The 22871-nt window shown below is 34.4% G+C and overlaps 1 protein-coding gene across 2 annotated transcripts in view; it reads right to left on the bottom strand.

Moving 5' to 3' along the window:
* LOC136036121 (DNA-directed RNA polymerase I subunit rpa2-like) overlaps positions 1-22871 on the bottom strand; it is a 121523-nt gene that overhangs the window by 78260 nt on the left and 20392 nt on the right. For both annotated transcript variants that reach the window (XM_065718142.1, XM_065718151.1), the window contains exons 4-5: positions 16765-16920; positions 14092-14264 (exon numbers count right to left, since the gene is read on the bottom strand). In XM_065718142.1, coding sequence (XP_065574214.1) covers positions 14092-14264; positions 16765-16920 — 329 coding nt within the window. The remainder of the gene's footprint in view (positions 1-14091; positions 14265-16764; positions 16921-22871) is intronic.

Below are 22871 nucleotides of genomic sequence, written 5' to 3' on the forward strand. Positions count from 1 at the left end.
AATTGTGTAGGCATAATGTATCTTGATTAAGTTCAATACACTTTCAATCTTTCCCAAAAGTTTCACCTTAATACCCTGAGCCTTAGTGGCAGTACTAGTAGTACCACCAGTAATAGTAGTAGCAGTAGAGTTAATAAATTTAGCCTTAGCTTTAGTAACAGTAGTAAAAGACAGGGGCGTTCCGAGGGGGCGGGTAGGGGCGCTCCGCCCCCTTACTTTTACGGCATTTGGTAAAATTGTGGCAGAAACGGGCCTCGTGGTAAAGCCACGACGCCCATTTTCAATATTTCTTTTCCGGCTATTTCCATATAACATGATTTAACGCAGTATTTGATTCCAATTAATACCCAATTTCGGTAGTTTTATCACACTAGTTCCACCTAATTAAAAATTCGGTGATTTAACGTCTTCATTTGGTTCGTTATCAAATTCGGTGGTTGTATGGTAGTAGTTACACTCATTTGCAAATTTTGTAATTGGACAAGTTCATTTGGCTTCCATTCTTGGCCAATTTTGGTGGATCCAATAGTTCTATCGCACTAGCTTCACCTACTTGTGAATTCGTTGATTTAAGGTGTTCATTTAATTCCCTTTCGCTACTATAGAACAAATTTGGCAAATTTGTTCGTTATATCACGCTAGTTCCGCTAATCTGCAAATTGGATAATTTTAATATTCATTACGATCCATTGGAGTCCTATTATAATTCATTAAACATTCGCAAATTTTGTTGTTGTAAGCAGTTAAAAACAGCCAAATTCGGTTGTTCTACTTATTCTGGTCTTTCACTAAATTTGTCAAAGTTTTTTACTTGGCTCCTATCTGATCCATAACGAAACTTGTAGAACTCAGGCATTAGGCCCATCCCGGTATTGAATTGTATTGGTTTAGTACTTCCCCTTGCAAGATCCGATAACTTCAGTTTTTTCACATTCATTACTTAACTGCGTAGTTTGGTTATTAGTCAGAAATCCAACTGAGAAGGTTAACGGAGAATTGCAGACGAATGGATAAAATGGCAGGGAATTCAAAATGCAATATTACGAAAAAAGTAAAAAAAGTAAAACCTTGCATTTTGCAAAAAAAAAAACGTTGACCAATTAAGCAACTGATTTTTAATGAAAATCTTTAGGCTATGGAGCAAAAGACCTTTAAATGATGTCTATTTTCCTCCATATTTTTTAAGAAGAAACAAATAAGTCAATCATACTGAACTTAAGACTATTCAGCCAGAAGGTTTAGGTTTAGGTAGGGTTAGGTTAGATATTTAATATAATACGTTCTCCGCGGCCTACTTCCCATAATTCTCTGTCGTAGTTTCCATAATTTTCTTTTAAAGTATTATATTATCATCATGTTTTGGTGTATTTCACTAGAAGTAACCTAATTTCATTTTTTGGGTGTGTTCCGTTAAACAGACTAGTACCGAAGATTTTTCACTGACTGACAAACAACTTGTTAAATCAAAACATTTAGTTTACAATAAATGCAATTCGAAAGCGACTTTACTCCAACTTGGCAGGAATTTTTACCATCCTATACAACTGTTCTTTCATTCCCATTTAATCTGTTCTGAAAATGACTTCCATTTTCTTCTATATTTTTTAAGAAGAAACCAATAAGTCAATCATACTGAATTTGAGACTATTCAGCCAGAAGTTTTCATTTATTAGAATCATTTTATTTTCTCTTTTAACTTAGGATGGAAGTATACGTTTTTTCAGAAATTCGAGAGACGATTTGGAACTTGTCTGTTAAATGAAACGCAATCAAGATTACGCTGTGTAATATATGACAGAAACCGGTTCCCCATTATGGATCGGTTATGATTTGCTCATTTTGAGTGAAAAAAAAGACAATTTATGTGTATTTTAATGAAATATTTAATATATAGAGGTGGTTAGGGGTTAGATATTTAATATAATGCGTCCTGCGCGGCCTGCTTCCCATAATTCTCTTTCGTAGTTTCCCTCATTTTCTTTCTAAGTATTATATTATCATGTTTTGGTATATTTCGTTAGGATTAACGTAACTTAACTTGTTGGGTGTGCTCCGTTTAACAGAAAAGTTAAAGGTAAAAAGTTACAGGAAAGTATTTCTAAGCCGTTTCCCTTTTCACCGTCTGCCAAATAAGATAAATAAGTTTTTGAATGAAGTCTACTGAATTGTATAATATTTAAAATTAAAAAATTCATTAGGTTGTATTTTTGTCAGATAGTCGGCCAAATTGAAACGGGTTTAAACAGAAGGCGAAGTAGAATTAAGTGTATAGTTACATTCTTCTGAGTAACGTACTCGTGGTTTTGTAAAATTAGCTTGGATGATAGTTGTTCTGACATTTGCTTTGAAATGTCAATTGGAGGAGCTGTCTAAGTGAGCTAAAAAAAATACTCTTATTTTGATTATTTGTAATTTTAGCCAAGGGCGTCGGTTTTACTTTTGGTGGGGCTTCAAATCGCAATCACAATGACGTTTACTTTAGAAATAGAAACTTAAATTTATAAACGTTTGCATTTTTGGCAAGGAATTAGTTTGAATCAGTATTTTCTGCTGCAACGTGCCAGATTTTTTTAGAAATAAGAGTATTATTCCTTGTAAGATTTTCTTAACGTATGTAGATGTACATGTTCTGACATCGGAAATATTTGCTACTCACCCCCGACTTTAGAAGGCGTATCGCAATGTCTCTGTAACCAAACCCAACTGTATAGCCGTCAAATGCTGTGAATGTGCCGCTAAAATAAATAAGGACTATTTTGAAGATCGAATTCGACGTATTCACAACGACCTTACGGCATTTACGGCGTCAAACAAGTAAAAGCGAGATGACAGTATTGCGGTCACTCGAGATCCGATCACTCCTTCGTAAGTTAAAATTACCTCATTTTTTCTAGTTTTTAGAATTAACCCTCCCCCAAAACTCCCCCAAAGAGAGCGGATCCGTTCTGGTTATGTCAATCACGTATCTAGGACTTGTGCTTAGTTTTTCCACCAACTTTCGTCCCGATCCCTCCACTCTAAGCGTTATCCAAGATTTTGGGTTCCCTCCTCCAACTCCTTGGATGATAGTTGTTCTGACATTTGCTTTGAAATGTCGAGTGCCGATAAGAAGCGTAACGTTTCTCTAACCCAACTGTATAACCGTCAGATGCTATGTATAAAGACTATTTTAAAGATCATGTTCGTCGTATCCACAACGATCTTGAAGAAGCACCGAGATACGTGATTGTGCCGCTGTTTGAAGACCCGTTTACGATGTCAAAGAAGTTAAAGCGAGATGACAATATTACGGTCACACAGCTTTTGCAAGTGAAAGTGTTTCTGTGGCAATAACTGCCCCACCAATTCCTAAGGCCCTGCTACTACCTGATGACGCCATAGTCATTGGAAATGCCGGCTTAAAATTGATATTTTCAGGTATGAAATCTTTTTTTTATCGCAATATATTTTGACCAGAATTTTGTTCTGAATGTCTTTAAAGAAGTTAAGCAAGCCCGTCTTTTCTGGGCGTGGGATGGAGGGGAAGCATCTCGAATCCTTAGAATTAATGGGAAAATTAATTAAAAAGATTAAAATTAAATTAAAAAGAGCATTAACATTGCAGTGATTCGCCCACCACCATCCATTTCTTCCGTTCCTCGTTCTTTCGATTTGTTCATCAATTCTCATATTTGCTAATGTCAATTTACTCTTGCCCAAGTATATTGAAATCCAAGTATAATACCAAGAATACTCTTGTCCAAGTACATTACAATTTACTATATTATCAGTGCATTACATACAATCAAAGCTACCGCCGATGATCCATCGATGGCAAGCTTTTATACTCTCGGAATAATACACCACCGTAGAAAATAACCCACCGCGGAAAATACCCCCCTCCCCGCGGAAAACACTCTCCTCGCAGAAAATAGTTTTGTAAAGTTTATTTTGAACTCAAAGAGACCTTACCCCCTAAAAAAATCCTATTACGAATTTTTGACCTTTTTTTGGATTTTTTGATTTGATTTGGATTTTTTTTGGACCAGTGTGACTTGTCTTATATAATTCAAAAGTAGAAAGGAATGAAAATTCGGCAAATTTCTCTCTAATTATGATCTTATACATATTAAAACATATTTAAAGGTCAATCTTCTTCTTTTTTTTAAGTCAGTGAAAATCAGGTGGCGATTCGGTAAACGAAGTTTGTCCCCCCCCCCCCCCCAATGAAAAGAGGGTCGGGACGCACCTGGTAGTAGGAGTAGTAAGTACTATAGTACAGGTACTACAAAATAGGGCAATAAGAATACTTTTAAATTTGTTGCATCGACCTTCAAAACTTGAAAATGTTTTGGAAGCTGAAACGTTATTCATTTTCTTAAATTTGTTAGATTTAAAAGATACACGAGTACTAAATACTTGCATATGGCATTTTCAATCCAAAATTCTAAAAATTATTTCGATGATAAATCTCTGTTAATTTTACTTCCTCGTTCAGATTATCAGAGGTCTGGATTGTACCGAATTCCTTTTGTAAGTTCTGAAAGGTCAAGGTTTTCGATTAGGTACCAAATACCCTTCATTGCAAACAATTATAAGCTGAATGACAAAATTCTGTTCGATCCATCCCAAAAATCTCAGCTAAATTTAAAAAAGCAAATATTAAAGATTGTTTGCTAAGATTTTGATGATTCACCATTGATGATGGAAAATCAAATTACTTGATCTTCTTCTTTGTGTGTTCTGTTTTTGTGTCCCTGTGTTTGGGATGGCCTCCCACGCCCTTCCTTCCCAATATTTGTTTATTTAGTTATCCTTGTTACTTCTCTTTTGTGTGTTTTTTTTTCTATTTTGTTTGTTTTTTGCCGTGTTAAACTTTGGAATTATTATTATGATGAGATATTAATGTTTTTTCTATGTTATTGCACTGTCCCAGCCTTACAAGCTCTGCTCTCTGTTGGGACATAATATTGTTTTGTATTTTTTATGTTGAATAAAGAAAAGTTGAAGTTGAAGTAGCAATAGTGATAGTAATAGTATGAGTAGAGGTGGTAGCCTTGCACATACAATCTTTTGGTTAGTTCAATATACCCCACAACAAGCTCTGTTAGTTTCAACTTCACAAACCGAACCGTTCTTAGGCAGCCTCCCCCCCCCCTAACCATAAAAGTCTATTGCATCATTTGCTTTTCGCTGAAAACTATATGTATCTTCAACAGTGTGCTTTTATTTTTCAACACATCTAGACCAAACAAAAAATAAATCACGATAATAATCAAGATGAGTGAAAACAACTAATGAAAATAAACTGAATATTTAACATATTGGTAAGTAATTTCTCTAAACTCAGCAATCCTTTGTTCTATTTCGCTGTAGTTTTTATATATCAATGTTTTGAATATAAAAGAAAAATATTTGTAATATAATTAGCTGTCAGTAAAGTGCATGCTTTGCAGTTTTACGTTAGGGGAGAGGGAAGGATGCAGTAGCGAAACTCCTGTTTGTAGTAATTTTTGTTCATTCAAAGTTTGACTAAAATATTCAATTTAATTCTTACTCGTTCAAGATTTATTTATTCATCTATATTAGTACCTATTATCTTTATGCTTGCTATGATTGTTTATCTTAATTTCTGTTCGTTTTGGGTTTCATTTACTCTTTACCAGTAATTTTTGGTCATTATGAATTTGGATTACTATAGGAATTTATTTCTGCTGGTCCCAAATTTGTCAGGGCTTTGTACTTTTCTTTGCAAAAACCTCTTTTTGGAAAGATTTTTTTGATTAATTTCTGTTCGTTTTTTATTGCCATAGTTTTGTTACTGGTTAATATAGTGAATATTTCCTGTTTTTCATGTCTTAAGATTAAGAACTGAAATATTTGATTCTTATTTATTAATTCTAATTAGTGTCTTCTGACATATTTCAATATCCTCCTCAACATTCTCTGAAAGTTTCGACTTAATGTCATTAGCTGTTCCAGAGGTATTTCAAATGCACCCTTCTTACAGCCGGCATACACAAAGTATCTTTTGATTGACGTCCCCCTCAAAAATGCTCTGAAAGTTTCAACTTAATACCTTTAATGGTTACTGAGATGCTGAATATACCATTTGTACAAGCTGGATGTACATAATATCTTTTTATTTAATTCAGCACCCACTTAAAGTTTCAACTTGATATCCTTGCCTATTCCTGAAATATTGCAGACATGCCATTTTAACAACCAGAACGCATATAGTGTCTTTTGATTTAGTTCAACATCCCACTCGACATGTCCTGAAATGTATATCTATCTAGTAATTATTGCAAATAAGAAATTTTCTATCTGTCTATCCCTGAATTTTCTATGAAATTTGAAATGTACTAACCTTAGCCATTCGTGAAATGTTGTAGATAAGCCCTTTTGAAACCTGAATGTACAATTTCATTTCGACAAGCAGGATGTAATCAAACTCTTTTGGTTTAGTTGAATAATTTTAGTTTTAATAGTATAATTTCCAGTAGTATTTACTGTCTTAATCCCAGTAGCAATAACAGTGCTAGTAGTAGTAGTCACGTCACAGTTGCAAGCAGTAGCAGTTGCAGTCACGAGTTGTCGCACTCGTGGTCACAAGTTTGTGTACTTGAAGTCGCAAGTAGTCGCAGTTTCAAGTAGTCACAATCGTGAGCAGCCACCAAACAGTCAAATGGCATTCTTATTCGAAGTCACAAGTAGTTGAAGTCACAATCATAAGTAGTCTTGGTCGCAAGTATTGGCAGGCTTAAGTAGTCACAGTCACAAGTTGTCACAGTCGCAAATAGCCACAGTTTTCAGCGGTCATAGTCGCGAATAGTCACCATCACAATCGCAAGTAGAATTATTAAACCCAAGAGTAGTCAATTTAGTAGAAATAAATTGTCATAACCGCAGTCACAAGTAGTCGCAGTCGCAAGTAGTCACAGTAGTCGTCGCAAGTAGTTGCAGCCATAGTCCCGGTCTCAAGTAGAGGTGGTACAAGTCTCAAGTACTTGCAAGTATTTCTAAGTAATAACAGTCACAGTTACAAATAGTCGCAGTCGTAAGTAGCCCCAGTTGCAGTCACAGTAGTAGTAGCAATAATGGTCTCGAAAGTGTGAAGTTAATACCCTTAGCCGCTCCTAAGATATGGCAGACATACCCTTTTGATAACCTGGATGTACAGAGTGTCCTTTGATTTAGTCTAACATTCCTCTCAACATTTCTTGAAATTCAGGATTAATGAAGTTCCACAGAAAAAGCCTAGCCTTTTCTTACAAACTCAGGAACAAAATAGACCTACGTTGCATGGGCAACGTGAGGTGTTAATGCAACCTTTGCTCGGCTTCGCCGAGTGAAGTGTTACGAGAGCAACCCTTTGATTTTGTTTCCTCGCTTCTATTACACGCTGAAGTTGTTAATCTGTAAGGATCTTAAAATAAATAATAGGTACACCAACTCGCAAAAGTTGCAAACCCATCATCGCTGAATATGATTGTAGCTTAACAGCCGATTATTACTAACAAGTCCCCTACATGTCTTACCAATGGCACCAAATTGGTCTTACCATCAAATACACCAGAATCAAATAGTATGGAGCCTACACCAACTAGCAAAAGTTGCAAACCCCTTATTACCGAAGATAATTACGAACTAACAGTCGATTGCTGCTTAATAATACCTTATATGTCTCACATTTGGTACCGGTCTATTTTTGGCTTCAGGGTATCCCTTACTACTGAAGTTGTCAACCCCTTTAAACTTTCGAACTGGTATATCTCACGAAAGAATTTTTCTACCAAAAAATAGATGACATATACTTTGATCAACTCATCAAGAGCTATCAACTGCCGTCGAAAAAAAAATCTATCTGGCTTAGTTCAAAAGTTGACTTTTCTGCCGTAGGCCAAGTTTCTAACGTCGTCACTTAGAAAGCAGCAAAGGATAAGCTCAAACTTCTTTAGTAATGAGAGAACTTTTAAAGTTTAAGAAGCACATTTGATGTCGTTTCTGTATCGACCAATTTTTGGTTTCAGTGTGAATCTTACTACTGAAATTGTCAACCCCTTTAAACTTTCAAACTGGTATATCTCATGAAGGAATTTTTCTACCTAAAAATGGACGATATATACTTTGACCAGCTCATCAAGAGCTATCGACTGCCGTCAAAAAAAAATCTATCTGTCTTAGTTCAAAAGTTAACTTTTTTACCGTAGGCCAAGTTTCTAAAGTCATTTCTTAAAAAGGAGCGAAGGATTAACTCTAATTTCTTTAGCAATGAGAGAACTTTTAAAGTATAAGAGGCACATCTGATACCATTTCTCTACCGCAATCCCAAGTGCGAAAAACCGAATGATAAACTCAGCTGAAATCATCAACAGAGATGGGTAGAAACAGAAGATGGCAGCACTTTCGGTCCCCACTTTTTTCTATTTATCACTCAAAGAAGATATATTGGCTGTTGGGCCGCATAACTGCCACATATATTCATCACTTATAGATTTTAGTCCATCTTCAACTTGAAACTGGTGCCTGCCTGCTTGCCTGTTAGAGCTTTCCACTCGAAAGCAGAAACAAGATCTGATGAAACGTAAGCTTGACTACACAACTTCAGATGGTTCTCTCTGACACAGGCTATAAAACTCCAAGTCACTTCAAACACTATAGGCTCTGGCTCAAGAACAAGCAAAACCGTCCTTTTTGGTCCCAGGCAAGAGCTCTACGAAGCTTTCCAAAATGCAAAGTCATATTCATCAATACGGCCTAAGGTCCGTATAACCGTAAAAACCGAAGAGGTTAGACCCTTGCCATCCCCTAGGAATAAGCTGAAATTGGGGTGCTAGAAAAAAAAAACACGACAAAACCAAAGTGTTGCTCTCGCAATACAATTCCCCTCCTTTCCCCGTGATGAATCATGTATGTAAAAAACTGGCAAACTGCACTACTTATGAAAATTTCTCCACAGGCAGTGGGGACATGACCCCCAAGTTGAAAGGTATTAGAATTTTTAGCCATTTTGAAAAGTGACTGTTTTATAATTTTGATCCGTGACCAGACGGTCCAAAAAGGACAAGGGGGGTCCTTTGCCCTCCAAGAACTGTTCGACATGCCCTGAAAATTCTATTCTAATGCCCTCAGCCTTTCAAGAGATATTGATTATTCATCCTCTTCAGCAATCCTTTTCATCCTTTTCAGCATCCTGTTCATTAGGCAAACAATGTGTTTTTATTTTAATCAACCTTTGTGTTTCAGCAGTCCTTTTCATCATTTTCAGCATCCCGTTCAGCAAGAAACCAATGTGTTTTTATTTTGTTCAATCTTTGTGTTTCAGCAAGCCTTTTCACCATTTTCAGCATCCTGTTCAGCAAGCAGAGAATGTGTTTTGTTTTTTTATTCAACCTTTGTGTTTCAGCAATCCTTTTCATCATTTTTAGCATCCTGTTCAGCAAGCAAACAATGTGTTTTATTTAATTCAACCTTTGTGTTTCAGCAATCCTTTTCATAATTTTCAGCATCTTGTTCAGCAAGCAAACAATGTGTTTTTATTGTATTCAACCTTTGTGTTTCAGCAGTCCTTTTCATCATTTTCAGCATCCCGTTCAGCAAGAAACCAATGTGTTTTTATTTTGTTCAATCTTTGTGTTTCAGCAAGCCTTTTCACCATTTTCAGCATCCTGTTCAGCAAGCAGAGAATGTGTTTTTTTTTTATTCAACTTTTGTGTTTCAGCAATCCTTTTCATCATTTTCAGCATCCTGTCCAGCAAGCAAACAATGCGTTTTTATTTTGTTCAATCTTTGTGTTTCAGCAAGCCTTTTCACCATTTTCAGCATCCTGTTCAGCAAGCAAAGAATGTGTTTTTTTTTATTCAACCTTTGTGTTTCAGCAATCCTTTTCATCATTTTCAGCATCCTGTTCAGCAAGCAAACAATGTGTTTTTATTTAATTCAACCTTTGTGTTTCAGCAATCCTTTTGATAATTTTCAGCATCTTGTTAAGCAAGCAAACAATGTGTTTTTATTGTATTCAACCTTTGTGTTTCAGCAATCCTTTTCATCATTCTCAGCATCCTGTTCAACAAGCAACCAATGTGTTTTTATTTTATTCAATCTTTGTGTTTCAGCAATCCTTTTCACCATTTTCAGAATCCTGTTCAGCAAGCAAAGAATATGTTGTATTTTTTTATTCAACCTTTGTGTTTCAGCAATCCTTTTTATCATTTTCAGCATCCTCTTCAGCAAGCAAACAATGTGTTTTTATTTTATTCAACCTTTGTGTTTCAGCAATCCTTTTCATCATTTTCAGCATCCAGTTCAGCAAGCAAAGAGTGTGTTTGTTTTTTATTCAACCTTTGTGTTTCAGCAATCCTTTACATCATTTTCAGTATCTTGTTCAGCAAGCAAACAATGTTTTTTTTATTGTATTCAACCTTTGTGTTTGAGCAATCCTTTTCATCATTTTCAGCATCCTGTTAAACAAGCAACCAATGTGTTTTTATTTTATTCAATCTTTGTGTTTCAGCAATCCTTTTCACCATTTTCAGCATCCTGTTCAGCAAGCAAAGAATGTGTTTTTTTTATTCAACTTTTGTGTTTCAGCAATCCTTTTCATCATTTTCAGCATCCTGTTCAGCAAGCAAACAATGTGTTTTTATTTTATTCAACCTTTGTGTTTCAGCAATCCTTTTCACCATTTTCAGCATTCTGTTCAGCAAGCAAAGAATGTTTTTTTTTTTATTCAAAATTTTGTTTCAGCAATCCTTTTCATCATTTTCATCATCCTGTTCAGCAAGCAAACAATGTGTTTTTATTTTATTCAACCTTTGTGTTTCAGCAATCCTTTTCACCATTTTCAGCATCCTGTTCAGCAAGCAAAGAATGTGTTTTTATTTTATTCAATCTTTGTTTTTCAGCAATCCTTTTCATCATTTTCAGCATCCTGTTCAGCACGCAAAGAATGTGTTTTATTTTTTTCAATCTTTGTGTTTCAACAATCCTTTTCACCATTTTCAGCATCCTGTTCAGCAAGCAAAGAATGTGGTTTTTTTTTATTCAACCTTTGTGTTTCAGCAATCCTTTTCATCATTTTCAGCATCTTGTTCAGCAAGCAACCAATGTATTTTTATTTCATTCAATCTTTGTGTTTGAGCAATCCTTTTCACCATTTTCAGCATCCTGTTCAGCAAGCAAAGAATGTGTTTTTTTATTCAACTTTTCTGTTTCAGCAATCCTTTTTATCATTTTCAGCATCTTGTACAGCAAGCAAACAATGTGTTTTTATTTTATTCAACCTTTGTGTTTCAGCAATCTTTTTCACCATTTTCAGCATCCTGTTCAGCAAGCAACCACTGTGTTTTTATTTCATTCAATCTTTGTGTTTCAGCAATCCTTTTCACCATTTTCAGCATCCTGTTCAGCAAGCAAAGAATGTGTTTTTTTATTCAACTTTTCTGTTTCAGCAATCCTTTTTATCATTTTCAGCATCTTGTTCATCAAGCAAACAATGTGTTTTTATTTTATTCAACCTTTGTGTTTCAGCAATCCTTTTTATCATTTTCAGCATCTTGTTCAGCAAGCAAACAATGTGTTTTTATTTTATTCAACCTTTGTGTTTCAGCAATCCTTTTCACCATTTTCAGCATCCTGGTAAGCAAGCAAAGAATGTGTTTTTATTTTATTCAACCTTTGTGTTTCAGCAATCCTTTTCATCATTTTCAGCATCCTGTTCAGCAAGCAAAGAATGTGTTTTTATTTTATTCAATCTTTGTGTTTCAGCAACCCTTTTCACTATTTTCAGCATCCTGTTCAGCAAGCAAGCAATGTGTTTTTATTTTTTCAATCTTTGTGTTTCAGCAATCCTTTTCACCATTTTCAGCATCCAGTTCAGCAATCAAAGAATGTGTTTTTTTAATTCAACCTTTTTGTTTCAGCAATCCTTTTCATCATTTTCAGCATCTTGTTCAGCAAGCAACCAATGTGTTTTATTTTATTCAATCTTTGTGTTTCAGCAAGCCTTTTCACCATTTTCAGCATCCTGTTCAGCAAGCAAACAATGTGTCTTTATTTTATTCAACCTTAGTGTTTCAGCAATCCTTTTCATCATTTTGAGCATCCTGTTCAGCAAGCAAACAATCCGTTTTTATTTTATACCTTTGTGTTTCAGCATTCCTTTTCATCGTTTTTAACAACCTGTTCAGCAAGCCAACAATGTTTTTCTATTTAATTCAACATCCTCTGAAAGCAGACGCAATTAGATGTGGTCGCAGTTGCAGTCAGAGTCGTAGGTGGATGGAGTCACAGTCACAACCTGTCACTTTTGCAGCCGCAGTAGTAGTAAAAATAGTAGTAGCGGCCCTGAAAGTCACAAGATAACACCCTTAGCTGTTCCTAAGACGTTGTAGATTTCCCCTATATCAAGCCTGGATACACACACTGTCTTTAGATTTACTTCAGCCTATCCATTTAAATTTACGGAAGTTCCACCTTAATACCTTTAGCTTTTTCGGACACACCCAAGATCCAACTTTTCCTTTCTTGCAAAGATGAATACTGAAAGTGAACGATGGAAAAATTTCATAATTTACAACCCTTAACCCGGAGTCTATGGCGGACATGGTATACCCGGGGGCATAATTATTAGACCTCTTGAATATTTTGGATAAATGTCATTTTTACAAAATTTCTATCAGTGTTGGGGAGGAGGCATCTAAATAGCGCAAGTGGGACAGGGGCTTACTTCTCTCCGATTACCTTCGAGCCCTGAACATGCACTGAAGTTTTCGACTTAATACCTGAAGAAGTCCCTAAAATATTGCATTGATTTTGTTCATATCCACCTCAAAATTTGCAAAATTAGTCGGCAATTTTGTGTTTTAGTTTTCCTCCTAGTGTTTGATTTTTTTTAATATACCCTCAGAAATTCCTGGAAGTAGTAGTAGGTAAGACTACTAGCAGTCAAAAGTCGCCCTGAAAGTTTTAATTTAAAATTCTTATCATTTCCTAAGATATTCTTGATACACCTTTTTGAAAACTTGGCTGTTCATAGCCTAGTGTCTTTTAATTTACCTCAGCATTTCTCAAAATTTCAAATCAATCCCCGTAACCTTTTTGGACACACCCAGGCTAAAATAATTCCCCCCTTTCCAGTGATAAATCATACCTATAAAAAAATTTAAAAGTTGCATAATTAATTTGAAATATTTCAATGAAACTGCTCTTTAAGATTTCTATCAGTGTCAAGGGATGCATCTAAAAGAGCAAGGGGGTGGGGCTGGTTCTCCTCCGTTCCTTTTTCAAAGCTGCAGGGTACCTGTCATAGCAGTATATGCCACTTTAGAACAGACTGATAGAGAAAGTATTAATTCGGATAAATTTTAATTGCAGCTACAGGAACAAAGACAGAACCTCAGGTAGAAATATGGTATTATTATCAGGGAATTTTAATGTCCAGGTCGGTAAAAATAGGGATAGATAGTATCCTGGTCTAGGTAAATTTGTTGTAAGACAAGAAAACAGTGATAGTTACAGACTGTTGTAATTTTGTAAGCATAACAATCCAGCTATAACCAATACAGTATTTGGTCATAAAATTGCCCATAAGTTAACAATGTATTCACATGATGGTAAGACAGCCAACCTTACACACAAAATATATTTTAAATATTTTCACTTTTGTAACTTAAATTAATCAAAAATTATTAAGATTAAAAATGTTTAAGATATTAAAATTATTATTATTAATAAAAATTATTAAGCGCAAATTATACTTTGGTCTTCAGAAGGCATGGAAGTTGTCAGCCCTACTCATTCTAATTTCTGTTCATTTTAGGTTTCACTGGGTTAATTACAGTAATTTCTGTTCGTTTAAGGTTTGATTTATTTATTGATGGTGTTTTGTGGTAGTTTTACGCGTGGAAGATTATTTTACTTAATTGCTGCTCATTTTTGGTTTAATACAGCTCTTTGAAAATTTATCCATCGAAAAAGCCTTTTAAATTAATGACCAAAAAGGGCACGCATTCAGTTGCCTTTGGCGGATGGAAATGCCTCGTCAAAACAGTAAATATAACAAAGTTTTTTCACAGTTCAAAAACGGAGAAAGAAACAGGAACAACTTACAATTTGATGTCCTCTCTGTCTTCAAGTCCCTGGAGGATATCCTTGGCTATGACTTTTTCATTTGTTTTCCCCACAGCTATAAGCAATAACATTGCTGGAAGCGCTATTGAATCTATGGATCCTAGGCCAATCCGAACAGTAATTTGAATCCCATCATCACGAAATGAAAGACCCTATTCATAGTCAAATTATATTAAGGTTGATTAATATTGTAACTATTGTTACAGTTGGTATTACTACCGATATAGAACATCGACCAATAGTAACCCAAATTTAATTATTTTGAAACCAAATCGGGTCGAACTAAAAAGTACACCATGACCGAAAAACCTTATTCATGAAAATGACAGTCCACTGGCTTGAACACGAAGGAAAATCACCTTTTTTGCATGGGAAGCACTTATGTGGCCTCTTTTTCCTTCTCTGTTGCTAGCGGAGTACGGGAACATCTTAGAGAGTTGTTTAAGGGTTCATGTTAAAGGAAATTGCTACATCTACGCGCTTTTTTATTAAAAAAAAAACAACACAATATTTAAAATAAATCATCTCAACATTTCTTTCATTATAGCCCTAGAAAGCGGGATTGACCACACTTTTCGTACAGCCTACTGTTTGAAATACGATCAGTCAGCCGGGTACCCAGAAAAATCCGTAGGGAATTTCTCTGGAAAATTCCTGGTAAATCTTCATCCACTTTTCGGAGCGCCCATGCTTCAGAGCCATATTTGACGACTGTCATCACTGCACCTTCCAATATTCTAATCTTGGTTTGCAGACTTATCTTCCTATTCTTCCAAACTTTTTTCAATTATAAAAAAAAAAAACACAACAAGTCTTGGCTATTCTACTTTGAACATCTTCACTGATCCCACCTTCTTTACTAATAAAAACTACCAAAGTAAGTGAAGCTGCCCACCTGATCAATCTTTTCGTTACACAACGTCACCTTTTCATCTTCACTTATTCCTAGCCTTAGTGACTTAGTCTTCCTAACATTAATCATTATTAACTATTTGTATAAGAAATAAAACTGAAAATTAAGATAAAGCTGGATGTAAAGGAATGTGAAACAAATTTTAAGGACACTAATCATGGCTGTCACTTTTTCAACAGAATTGAACCGTATACCTCTTGCTCTTAGCTGTTAGCAGCTAAGCTGCTAACGTTTCTGTTAGCAGCGACTCGACCACTAAGCTACACCCCCTTGACAAATAAGCTGCTAAATTTAGTTTATGATATATATAAAATTTAAGATAAAGGAATAAAATCAAATGTCAATACATTTATTTTTTAAACAAAGTTAAGATTACAACTTGTACTATGTAAATACTTAGACGTGACTTGTTGGGTGAGTAAAAGAGTAGGCGAAGTTGTAGCGCATGACCACTTCTAAAGAAAGCATGCTATTAAAATAAAAGCAGTACATTGTAATTAAAGAAAATATCACGGGCTGGTTGTTTAAAAAAGTATCACAAATTTGGGCATTAGCCTACAATTGGGGTGCAATTAAGTACGAGTGAGTTAACAACGGTTACTAACAAAGTGTGTCTCTTTTTTATCATAGATTACGTGATTTTGTTACTAGATTACTAGATTTAGGTGATTTTGTATTCAAGGACGATATAAAACCAGATTTGCCCACATTTTTTTCAAAATTCTTCTTGATAAAGGTGTCAAATTTTGTGGCAGAACATGTTTCTAAGATGTATATCATTACTGCAGAGCGAGTGGAAGTTCAATCTTCCTTCTAAAGAAGAGAGTTTATAACCACTATGCTGAAGTAACTGTTAATACAGTAGTAAATATAGGCTTTATTATATTATGAATAAAAAAAAAATCTGATGAAAATAAAAAGCAAAGTTAAGAGTTGAAAGGAACTAAAATTACTGCTTTACGGTTTATGCAACATATTTAAAAAAAAAGTGCTTCAAACAAACAAACTCGCAATATTTCCCTATATTTGTAGAATTGTGAAAAACTAGGAATTTACTGAAAACTCAAACCCTGACGCAACAAAAGAGACGCACCGGACGCCATTTGCTACACCACTTAAGGGGAAAACCCTTTAAATAGCTTGGACAGAATAAAAGAACGATTGATAAAGCTCTCAATTATCATTTACAGCCCACGAAATTAATACTAAAAGTTTGATGATTTTGTTTACCGCATTTATTTTTTGGACGCAATTTTCCCCAACAGTCGGTTCATAATAAGAAATAATGCCAATTTGACAAAAAAATAATACAAATAATTAGTAATTATTTTGAAAATAAAGGGTAAGTTAAAACTTAAAAGGAACAAAAATTACTGCTTCACGGTTTATGCCATATAACAGAAACTCGCCATCTTATTTCACATAATTATTGGCTTTTTACGCAGAGAGACATATTCTGGAAGAATCAGGAGCAAAAATTTACCTATCTAAATAGACCTTAACTTTTAAGGCCCAAACAAGAAAAATCTTATTCTAAATAGTATAATTTTAACTACAATTTATTCTTACAGATTCTCATTAGATGTTTACAACCTCAAAAGTAAGCTCAAGTATAAAAAAAAATGAAGAACTTACACAACTGTTACGATGAACAAGAGTTCATAAGGAAAGCGGATGCAAAGGCAAAGTTTTTGACGTGGAAGCAATAGATGGCGCACACAATATATGTATATACTTACACGTGACGTTAGCTGGTCATTCACAGCTCTGAATAAAATTTTATTCTTGAAGAAAACAGGATAGTTTTTTCGTACAACCAAATGTTTTCGAATCAGAATATCCTTTCCATTGATTCGAAAGAATCCAGGTATGTCATCAGCAGCGGCAGCCCTGTCCTAAAATAAAAAAGGGATCACAAGTCCTTGCCCAAGAGTACACAGCAAATAGTATGGGTAACATACAAGGGTGGAAACTGGCACTAGTGTCGACGAAAGAAAACCTCAACGCCATCTAGCGTTTCGTGACACTTGGCATTTTTCTTCAGAGTAATAAGAAGAACAACTAATTTCATATGTGTAGTTGGTTAAATTAGTGTAGTAAAAAGTGTTTGATCTTCGTTAATGACAGAAAAACGATTACAAAGCATAAAAAATGCCAAGTCTCACCAAACACTGGATGGCGCTGATGTTTGTTTTTTTTTGCCGACATTAGCAGCAGTTTCCATTCTTATATAAGTTACCCATACTCTTTGGTACACAGCTAATTAGGAATCATCAAATAAAACCTAAAACGAACACAAAAAGTAATAATCAAGTAAAACTAAAATCGATTAGAAATTATTAGGAATCAACAAATAAAACCTAGAATGAAAATTCGATGCTAAAACGAATACTTATTAAAATAAACAATCAAGGTTAAATTAAAACAAACAAAACCTGCCAAAAAGAAGACTGGGCCTACAAGCATGTGAAACTCCCAAAATACAAGAGCTGTTTGCGCTTTATAAAGAAAAAAAGAATACAAATAAAGTATGACAAAATGGAAAAGAATCGGAATAAATATATTTGTGACTTAAATTTAGTATTATTTATGAAAATGTTACTTTATTGTCACTAGTTTTTACTTTTAGTTCAAATATTTTTTTAATATTGCAAACTAATGCATAAAGTGAAGACTAATTTTGATTTTTAACCACTTAGTGTTGCTGCAGCAACATTTTGAATCGGTGAACTTTTAGTTGAAATGATTTTTTTTTAATATTGCAAACTAATGCATAAAGTGAATACCAATTTTGACTTTTAACCACTTAGTGTTGCTGCAGCAACATTTTGAATCGGTGAAAATTTAGTTCAAATGATTTTTTTGTTATTGCAAACTAATGCATAAAGTGAATACCAATTTTGATTTTTAATCACTTAGTGTTGCTGCAGCAACATTTTGAATCGGTCAACTTTTAGTTGAAATGATTTTTTTAATATTGTAAACTAATGCATAAAGTGAAGACTAATTTTGATTTTTAACCACTTAGTGTTGCTACAGCAACATTTTGAATCGGTGAACTTTTAGTTGAAATGATTTTTTTAATATTGCAAACTAATGCATAAAGTGAAGACCAATTTTGATTTTTAACCACTTAGCGTTGTTGCAGCAACATTTTGAATCGGTGAAAATTTAGTTCAAATTATTTTTTTAATATTGCAAACTAATGCATAAAGTGAATACCAATTTTGATTTTTAATCACTTAGTGTTGCTGCAGCAACATTTTGAATCGGTGAACTTTTAGTTGAAATGATTTTTTTAATATTGCAAACTAATGCATAAAGTGAAGACCAATTTTGATTTTTAACAACTTAGTGTTGCAGCAGGCACAAATTTTGAATCGGTGAAAATTTAGTTCAAATTATTTTTTTATTATTGCAAACTAATGCATAAAGTGAATACCAATTTTGATTTTTAATCACTTAGTGTTGCTGCAGCAACATTTTGAATCGGTGAACTTTTAGTTGAAATGATTTTTTTAATATTGCAAACTAATGCATAAAGTGAAGACCAATTTGGTTTTTAACCATTCAGTGTTGCTGCAGCAACATTTTGAATCGGTGAAAATTTAGTTCAAATGGTTTTTTTATTATTGCAAACTAATGCATAAAGTGAATACCAATTTTGATTTTTAACCACTTAGTATTGCTTCAGCAACATTTTGAATCGGTGAAAATTTAGTTCAAATGACTTTTTTAATATTGCAAACTAATGCATTAAGTGAATACCAATTTTGATTTTTAACCACTTATTGTTGCTGCAGCAACATTTTGAATCGGTGAACTTTTAGTTGAAATGATTTTTTTTAATATTGCAAACTAACGCATAAAGTGAAAACCAATTTGGTTTTTAACCACTTAGTGTTGCTGCAGCAACATTTTGAATCGGTGAAAATTTAGTTCAAATGATTTTTTTATTATTGCAAACTAATGCATAAAGTGAATACCAATTTTGATTTTTAACCACTTAGTGTTGCTTCAGCAACATTTGGAATCGGTGAACTTTAACCACTCATTGTTGCTGCAGCAATATTTTGAATCGGTGAAAATTTAGTTCAAATGACTTTTTTAATATTGCAAACTAATGCATTAAGTGAATACCAATTTTGATTTTTAACCACTTATTGTTGCTGCAGCAACATTTTGAATCGGTGAACTTTTAGTTGAAATGATTTTTTTAATATTGCAAACTAATGCATAAAGTGAAGACCAATTTTAATTTTTAACCACTTAGTGTTGCTGCAGTAACATTTTGAATCGGTCAAAATTTGGTTCAAATGATTTTTTTGTTATTGCAAACTAATGCATAAAGTGAATACCAATTTTGATTTTTAACCACTTAGTGTTGCTTCAGCATCATTCTGAATCGGTGAACTTTTATTTGAAATGATTTTTTTAATATTGCAAACTAATGCATAAAGTGAAGACCAATTTTGATTTTTAACCACTTAGTGTTGCTGCAGCAACATTTCGAATCGGTGAAAATTTAGTTCAAATTATTTTTTTATTATTGCAAACTAATGCATAAAGTGAATACCAATTTTGATTTTTAACCACTTAGTGTTGCTTCAGCAACATTTTGAATCGGTGAACTTTTAGTTGAAATGATTTTTTTAATATTGCAAACTAATGCATAAAGTGAACACTAATTTTGATTTTTAACCACTTAGTATTACTTCAGCAACATTTTGAATCGGTGAAAATTTAGTTGAAATGATTTTTTTAATATTGCAAACTAATGCATAAAGTGAGGACCAATTTTGATTTTTAACCACTTAGCGTTGTTGCAGCAACATTTTGAATCGGTGAAAATTTAGTTGAAATGATTTTTTTAATATTGCAAACTAATGCATAAAGTGAGGACCAATTTTGATTTTTAACCACTTAGCGTTGTTGCAGCAACATTTTGAATCGGTGCATCGTTAAATGGTTTAGGAACTGATTTTCTATACATTTGAAAGGAGCAGATACAAGAAGAAGAACAATTATGAAAATTTATTCAACATCGCAATTGTATACTAATGAGGCTGCATTGAATTTTTCAAATGTTGTCATGCATAAAAAAAAAAGAAATTCTGACAATTTGAATCGTCTTCAATTTTGTAATGGTATAATGGGAAAAAAAAATATTGTTGAAGCAAATTGGTTTTAGAAAAGCGCAAATGACACACTAGCCTTCAGGAGACTGGTGGTGGTGGCAACTCACTCATGTTTAGGGTAATGTCTATTCTTCCTAATTTTAACCTAAGATTTATTTCGAATGTCTATTCGTTCATTCGTGGTCGTTTCTGCTAGTTTTAAGTATGACTTGATATGAATTTATTTCTATTCATTGCAGGTTAGAATGTAACTCTTTACTTTTCTTTTTAAAACTTTTTTTTTAATAGTTTCTGTTCGATTCTTGATTGTCTAAGTTTAACTATCTGTTGATTGCTACAAGATGTGTAAAGTTAACTTATACTTGTCTGCTTAAAAACTAAACTGTTGTATTGTGATAAAAATTTTAGGCAAAAATTTAATATTCAGTCAAAATTTTGATCAGCCGTAATTTTACGCAATGGTTAAAAAAAAATCTTACTATAGAATTCAAAGTGAATGGGGAAGAGAGTTCTCATTCATGCGCAGTTGTAAATCTTCATATGATTTCTGGTTCTATTTTGGCCTGAGTCCCCGTGTGTACCGAGCACCCAGTATGCAGTGGTCACCGTGAAAAATAGTTGAATCATAATCCGTCTTTTTATCCAAAGAATCTTTGCATATCTTACTTTTCTGTAGCTATGTACTTCATTAAGGGATAGTTGTTTTGTTGTCTTTAAACAAATTCAGTTCTATACAAAATAATCTTTACTTTTTAAGGATTCTTTCTTTGAACAAAATCTTGAAGGTATCTCAACACCGAAAATTAGTTCTACTGGAGATATGATATTCGGCGATCATAAAAAGCGAACTTAGTGTAACAAAAATGCGTTTCTTTGTTTGTAAAATAATTCATTTTAGAAAAGAATAAAAAAAGGGTAATTGACATTAGGGGAACGGAAGTACTAGAAGGGTCATAGACCGTATTGGTTTATCCAGTAACACAGTAAAATTATAAGGATGTCCAACCATAAGGATACATAGCAATTATTAAAAAACAGCTTTGGTCCTAGGTGCGAAGCAGAGACTCTCCTGAGCTAAGAGCCAGTAGACTATAGCATAGCATAAGCTATAGTATGGTAGACAAAAAAAAGTTAGGACTTGAAGATTTTTAATTGGATCATCTCGGGTTGATCGGTTAAGACTGATTATTTTTGGGGTTACTTCCTAAAGAAGTGATCGAGCAATCGAAATTGGTCAGTACCCTGAGCCTATGATAATCCGACACAGTTCCATGAGGTAAAAGCACATGTGACTATTTCTGTGCAAAGGTTGGAGAAGGGGGATAAGCCTTTGAAATTTATGATCATCATGTCCCATTTTTCTCAAGTATTTGTCCCATAATTTTAAAGAACGGCCATAGAAAAGCTACTTATATTTCTGCAGAAAAGTTAGCGGTGGAGAGGGGGGAGGGGCTATGGACCTACTTTACACCTCAAACGAAAGGTAGCACAGAAAATAATTTTCAATTTAAGAAGCATCTACCTAAATGGTTTTCTACAAAAAAGTTGGTATTGTGGAAGAATAAATCTGTTAGGATTTATCTCACTTTTGCACCGAGTCAGAATTTAGCCCGATATGTACCCAATCCAGATTTGGCTCACTCTTGCCTCCAGCTCGATCTTAACCGACTTTCAAACAACACAACTGTAGATCTACAGCTTAACTTCATAAAAAGCTTATTTTCACAGGGAGTGTCGATTTAGCTCTTTTATGCACCAGATACACCGTTTTATGCACCGAAACTTCTATATCGAGCCCAGACTTAAATCGTTTTCCGACATTTCAGGACTTTTTGTTTTTTCCCAAGTCCGTCTGCATCTTCGACTCAGATTGTTTTGCACCGGATCGTTTTGGACTGAGATCGTTCTGCACTGAGATTGTTTTTCCCTTTTTAACTGACCGAAAAGATTGGATGGCAAATAACCCCCCTCCCACGCCGTTTTTCCCCTAAAGTCGTCTGATCACAATTTGTAGATAACCATTTTGTTTAGTATAGTTGAAAGAACTAATAAATATGCTACTGGGGATGACATGACCCCCCCACCCACAAACCTGCAAGTTATGACCCCTCCCCCCTCCCTCCCCTCACGGGTTGCAAGTTGTGAAATTCGCCCATTGTTTACATATAGCAACCTATTCGTTATTGGGAAGTATACAGCCAATTTTCAGGAAGAGGAGGTTTCTACAGGGAGATCTTTTTTGGGAGGGGGGTCCGGGAGTGAGCTTCCCAGGAGATATTTCACAAGGGGAATTTCCCAAAATTCACTAACCAATTTCGGTTTGTTTATCTTGCTTCCTCTTTGGTGACTTAATTTTATACGTGGAAATGTTCTGGGGGGGGATTTTCAGAGGGGTTGGCATTCTATTGGGGAGTTTGCTATGGAGGGAGAGGGGGTATTCCGCTGCAGAAATTTTCCATGGGAGAATTCTTACCAGGAGAGAATCCCCATGGGAAAACTTTTTTAATGGAGAAACTTTCCATTTGGGGAGGGGAGGATTTATCGGGAAAAGGTACCACATAGGAGAGGGGAGCTGGGATGACTTGAAAAAACGAACAGAAATAAAATAAATAAACGGTCTTTTTTCAAATGAAAGCATTTTAAGGAGAATTTTTAAGGCGGAATCGTTCATAAGAAATTTTCTGAGGGTAATTTGCAGTGAGGATGAA

Source organism: Artemia franciscana, chromosome 2 (assembly GCF_032884065.1).
Source record: "Artemia franciscana chromosome 2, ASM3288406v1, whole genome shotgun sequence".
In the NCBI taxonomy this organism is placed as follows: Eukaryota; Metazoa; Arthropoda; class Branchiopoda; order Anostraca; family Artemiidae; genus Artemia; species Artemia franciscana.